Below are 5,458 nucleotides of genomic sequence, written 5' to 3' on the forward strand. Positions count from 1 at the left end.
TAAACATTTTTAGAATTGTTATATTTGGTTTTTGATGGGTAAATTACTCAATAATAACTAAAAATTATAATGTAAATTACTTGATATGATTGATAATAATTTTAAATAATTAATAGTTAAAATTTGATGAATAAATAAGATTAATTAATTAATATTAATAAATAATAATTAATCAAGGTTATAATTGAAAATTTTGTCAAAAAAAACTCTTAAAACGTTACTCCAGATATCGTTACAATAAGTTAGTTTACAAACTACTTTTTGTCCATCCAAACGAGTTTTTAAAATACGCTAGCTTATATTTGCCGTACATATACTTAATTTTTGAGCCATTAAAGTTATGCTATGTTTGTTTTATATTGTTCTTTTCATAACAAAAAGTGAGATGTTATAATTAGGGGTGTTCATGGGTTGGGTTGATCGGGTTGAAGACATTTGAACAACCGAACCCAATGCTTGCGGTTTGAAAAAATCTTAACCCAACCCAACCTAAACCAAAGTGCAACCCAACCCAACCCATATGGGTTGATCGGGTTAGTCGGGTTGATACTTTGATACATTAAATATTCTTCTAACCTTGAATATGTTATTTCTCTATTCATAATTTCTTTTTTATCATCAACCATTTGATACAACTTATCTATATTTCTTATGTATATCACATTCAGTTTATTTTCTCAATTTACATATATATGTTCACAGTTATTGAACATATAAACGAATGAGTTATATAAAGATGTGAATAGATTGAAAACATGTGTATATGAAAAGCATACATGATAGTGTAATTGTTTAATGTATATATTAATAAAAATTCAACAATCATATTAAATCCAAGAAATAAAAGGATATCGGGTTCATCGGGTTGAGTTCAAATAATAGTAACCCAATATCAACCCAATACCTAAGGTTTGACAATTTTACAACTCGGGTTGCTTTGGGTTGAGTTATTTCGCATTGGATTGGGTTGGGTTGGTCGGGTTTTTTAGCACCCCTAATTATAATGCTTATAAAGTTTGCGTAACGATCATGATAATGGAGAACGATGTGGATTCATGTTASAAATGTTTTAGAAAAGGTCGGATGGTCCACATAACAAAAGATGGATATCTTTATATAACATATACCAATTTGTTTCAAAGATATTGCATCAAAACGTTCAACAAGCACAATCGAATGGCCTATGAATTTCTTTGAATACTAAAAGAGAAAATCTCGTTCTCTTTTAATCAATCTTTTTAAACTATCATTAAAATTGATAAAATAATTAGTAAGAAAATGAAATCACCACGGGTTTCACACGATTTATATGATTCAAATAATAATAAGACCGCTCGTAATCACGTGTAAGTACAAATTATTAGTGGAATTGACAATTATTGAAGGGTCTACTAATACTTTTGCTACCATAAAGAATCTCGTTGTGCCGATTCTCTTAATTTCAGTGTGATGGATGCTTGTCATTTCATTCATAAAAAGAAAAGTAAAGAGATTGTAATACGACGGGAAAAGAGTAAAGAAAAACATAAAGGCAAAATACGAATTATTGACATTGGTATTACTTATGGTCTAAGTAACTCGTTATGGCGTTAAGGTTTGGGTTCGCCGTCACGTTAACCCCTATGCCTCCACTCTAAGGCTTGACTTGCATTGTAATGTGTTATGGTGCGTTATGACATGTTATGGCACGTTACAACGCACTATTTTGTAAGGTGTAAGGTTCTTTTAATTGATAACTTGAGGGATAAATGATAATTATTTACGGTACATAATATTTAAATAAACATAAAATGGAAACTTAAAAAACTAAAACCTTAAATAGGTGTATACTTTACTCACATTCCCGTACACGAAAAGTCGAACATGACTCTTTAAAGTAGAGATTCAAGAGACGTAATCCTGATTTTCCACTCTTGATATCATCTTTTATAAGCTTTATGTATTTGTTATTTATTGGGTATTGTATGAAGTATTAGAAATACAGGAAAGAAATACCAGTCACAGATAAAGTAGTTGAAGATGCACTTGCTCGTTATTCTGGTTTCATGTATGAGCAGGAATTTTAGTAGCAAATCCATTCCTACTTCTCACTCACAGATGACGACGATGGTGAAGAACTAATGATCATGACAAAGATCGTTGCTACTTCAGATTCCCCCATTTCCTTTTTTTCCTTTCCCGTTATCCCGGACCATGCCCCATTATAAGATTTTTTTTCCCGTTGCCTATGTTTCTTCCCTCAAATCTTTTATTGTTCAATTGTGCATCTCATTCTGGTCTCTTTTTTGTTTAAAGATGATTGCATTTTTAAAGATTAGATGAATCCATTAATTATCTGATTGCTGATTATAGCTCTTTCAAGGGTGTCTGCTTCTAGGCAGATTACTAGTACAAAAACTCACATTTGCCACTGTTAAAAACCGTGACCATAGGCCTTAGGCCACAATTTTTTCTATCAAATCGTAGCCTATTCTCCCGTGATCATTGATACCCTTTTGGCTGCATTTAAAATGCGTTACTATATCAAATTAAATACCATAGCCATAGCATAAAAACTGTGGCTATAAAAGTATCTAATTTTTATGGTATTGGAGCATTTTTACTATACCGTGGCCGTAAACTACTTATCTCCACACAAACTGACGTTAGACAAAATAAAGAAAACCATGGCAATAAACTATTTATCGCTACATAATTTATTTTTAAGGTGGTCAATGATTATCCTATAATCACGTATATTTGTTTTAAACATCTGAGTTCTATTAAGAACTTGTGATGGACAAGAACATATGTCTCACAGTAGAGGTTTTTATAAAAGCTTGAAGAGAAACCTTAATAACAACCTTCACTGTTGATGCTCTTAGAAAACTAGTTGTTTTAGAAAAACTGGCTTTTTTTAACCAAAAATCAGAGGAGGGGAGAGGTCCCAAATTCAAGTCCCTAGAATGGTAGACCTTGACTGTGATACAATTTGAAAATACATAGAACCCCATTAGATTAATCTCTAAAAGTGCTCTCGAGGAGAGAGAATGAACGTTTCAGCATATATAAAGAAGAAATGAATAGCAAATGTTTTGACCACTACTCTACTGAAAGGGCCTTTTTGGGAGGTAAATATGTTAAAGAGTCTCACGTCGTCTACCCTTTGTTGGAGGGGGTTGTTAGAGTTTCACATCAGCTAGACTTAGACACTTTCCCTTCAATACATGTTCGAATATATCTATCTCCTTAAGGACTCTAAAATCTAATTATTGATGTTCCATATATTCTCACACGGTCTGGCAACGTGATTGGAAATAGACGAAACACATGATCCAGCGACAAACAAAGCAAAATCAAGAGTAAACCAACAATCAATCGTTTAGTTTTTGATGAATGATAATGAATTCTAGGGGATCGATCGCTTCAAATGAGTACGCCACTCGTCGATGAATGCAATTTTATCTCGATCCATGTCTGGTAGTTCACACCCTTCAAGATTTGTTACGATCTCCGTGCTCCTACCAAGAAGTTTGGTCGCAGCCTCGACACTTGCCACTCGTTTCTCTATCACACTTTCATCGCATTTTGTTGCTATGACTCGTGGTATGTTAGTGAAGCACTCAGAGAATATATCAGAAATCATGCAAGATAATGACTCAAATACCTGCTCTTCGCTAATCGATTCGATGTTGCTTTGGCGGGTAAGCAGGATTGTTTGTGCAATACGATACATCGAATTACCAGCGATCAAATCTCTAGGAAAACTCTCCTTTAGTTCCTCGTTGGTATTTCCCTTCATTTTTATTACAACTTCTCCAGCTTTATCAACAAACCATTGAAGAATCTCCATTGATGTCTTTCCTTTATATGCATTTTTCTCTAGAGTGATCCCCAACCACTTGTAGTTGTCTTCAACCTCGTGCCATAAGTTACTTGTTGTCCTTCGAACATTCGCATATTCACTGCCACCATTGAGGCTTTCTTCCACAAGATGGGTGTACGAGAGACAGTCACCAACGGTCCAACACCTTTCAACAAGCGCTCAACTTTTCCCTCACGAATGTTCGGCAGAGAAACAGCAATACACGTTAAGGTTACTATCGGTAAGCTCCAACTATTAACAGGTTCAACAGAAAGGAGAGGTTGAACCTGATCGATGTCAAACTCCTCTACTCCCTCGAAACCAATTGATTTACCAAGAAGCTCTAAAAGATCATTGTGTTGTTCCTTGTTAACTTTCTGAATCAAGCGATTCATGGAATTCGAAATGCCCTTCACTGTCATCTCTGCCAACTCCATCTCATCTTCAATCTGCAAAACATAATTGCTAAGGTCTTATATATCATCACTACCCGAGGCGATGGGTGTCATGAAAAACAATGCCTTCAACGACCGCCAACAATATGACCAACATATAACAAAGATTATAAGGATTATCCGTCCCTGTATTTTTTATACAAAACCTGTCGATTAGCCACGAAAGTAATCCCTCGCTAATTAGTGATGGATAGGCCACAAACCATTCCCTCGCTAATTAGCGACGGAATGAGTTTGTGGCTTACCCGTCGCTAATTAGTTAGGGATTGTTTCTATCACAAAATTCCGTCACTATACCCTATTTTCTAGTAGTGTGGTCTTATGGTCAGCCATAGAATTTGGAGCTTTGTTGACGTTTGCGCAATGTATTTGTCATACACTGATTACATTCCAATAACATTGGATACACTTGGAGTCACGAATCCGAGGTATTATTATTTTTTGTTTTATTAAGTCATATATAAATAAAGTTGTATGTATAGATTTAATTGTCTGTATGAATTAGGCTAAACTGTTGTTCGGTTATTATATTGAATTAACGGTCTTGATCTTGGCAAGGTCCAATCACCTCATACTTGTTTCCTCCATTCCATATTACATTATATTCAACACCTTTGTCTTGATGTTGCCTAACAAATTGGTGGTTGTTAGAGTGAACGGTCCATCAAGTTTTGCAATAACCTTTTGACTATTGACAATCTTTTTCATCAAATATTGTCTAATGTACTCTAATGCAGTAATTATAGGCCTCCGACCATTTACCAATTGTCGGCTCAAACCGCACATACATTTTTCAAGAGTACGTCAGAGTGATATCTACCTGTTTAAAACATAACAATATATATATATATATATGTGTGTGTGTGTGTGTAGAGTACGTATATGCATGTACATTCTAAGGGATTGATTGCTTAAAATGAAGACGCCACTCGTCAATAAATGCCATTTGCCCAGGATCCAAGTTTGGTACTTCACACGCATCAACTTTTTCTATTACCTTCTTAGTACTACCAAGAAGCTCCGCTGCAGCCCCAACACTAGCCTCTCGTTTCTCAATTGCATCCTCCTGGCATTTCATTACTATGACTCGTGGTAAGTTGGTAAAACAAGCAACCGCTATGTCCACAATCATGCTAGATAGCAGGTAAAACAGTTGCTC

The 5,458-nt window shown here is 34.9% G+C and overlaps 1 protein-coding gene across 1 annotated transcript in view; it reads right to left on the reverse strand.

The window, feature by feature from the left end:
* Nucleotides 1-3,861: 3,861 nt before the first annotated feature.
* LOC112528554 overlaps nucleotides 3,862-5,458 on the reverse strand; it is a 2,879-nt gene continuing 1,282 nt past the window's right edge. The window contains exons 2-3 of the mRNA XM_025139576.1: nucleotides 5,297-5,415; nucleotides 3,862-4,293 (exon numbers count right to left, since the gene is read on the reverse strand). Coding sequence (XP_024995344.1) covers nucleotides 3,862-4,293; nucleotides 5,297-5,415 — 551 coding nt within the window. The remainder of the gene's footprint in view (nucleotides 4,294-5,296; nucleotides 5,416-5,458) is intronic.

This window comes from Cynara cardunculus, assembly GCF_001531365.2.
Source record: "Cynara cardunculus var. scolymus isolate 2C chromosome LG 15, CcrdV1, whole genome shotgun sequence".
NCBI lineage: Eukaryota > Viridiplantae > Streptophyta > Magnoliopsida > Asterales > Asteraceae > Cynara > Cynara cardunculus.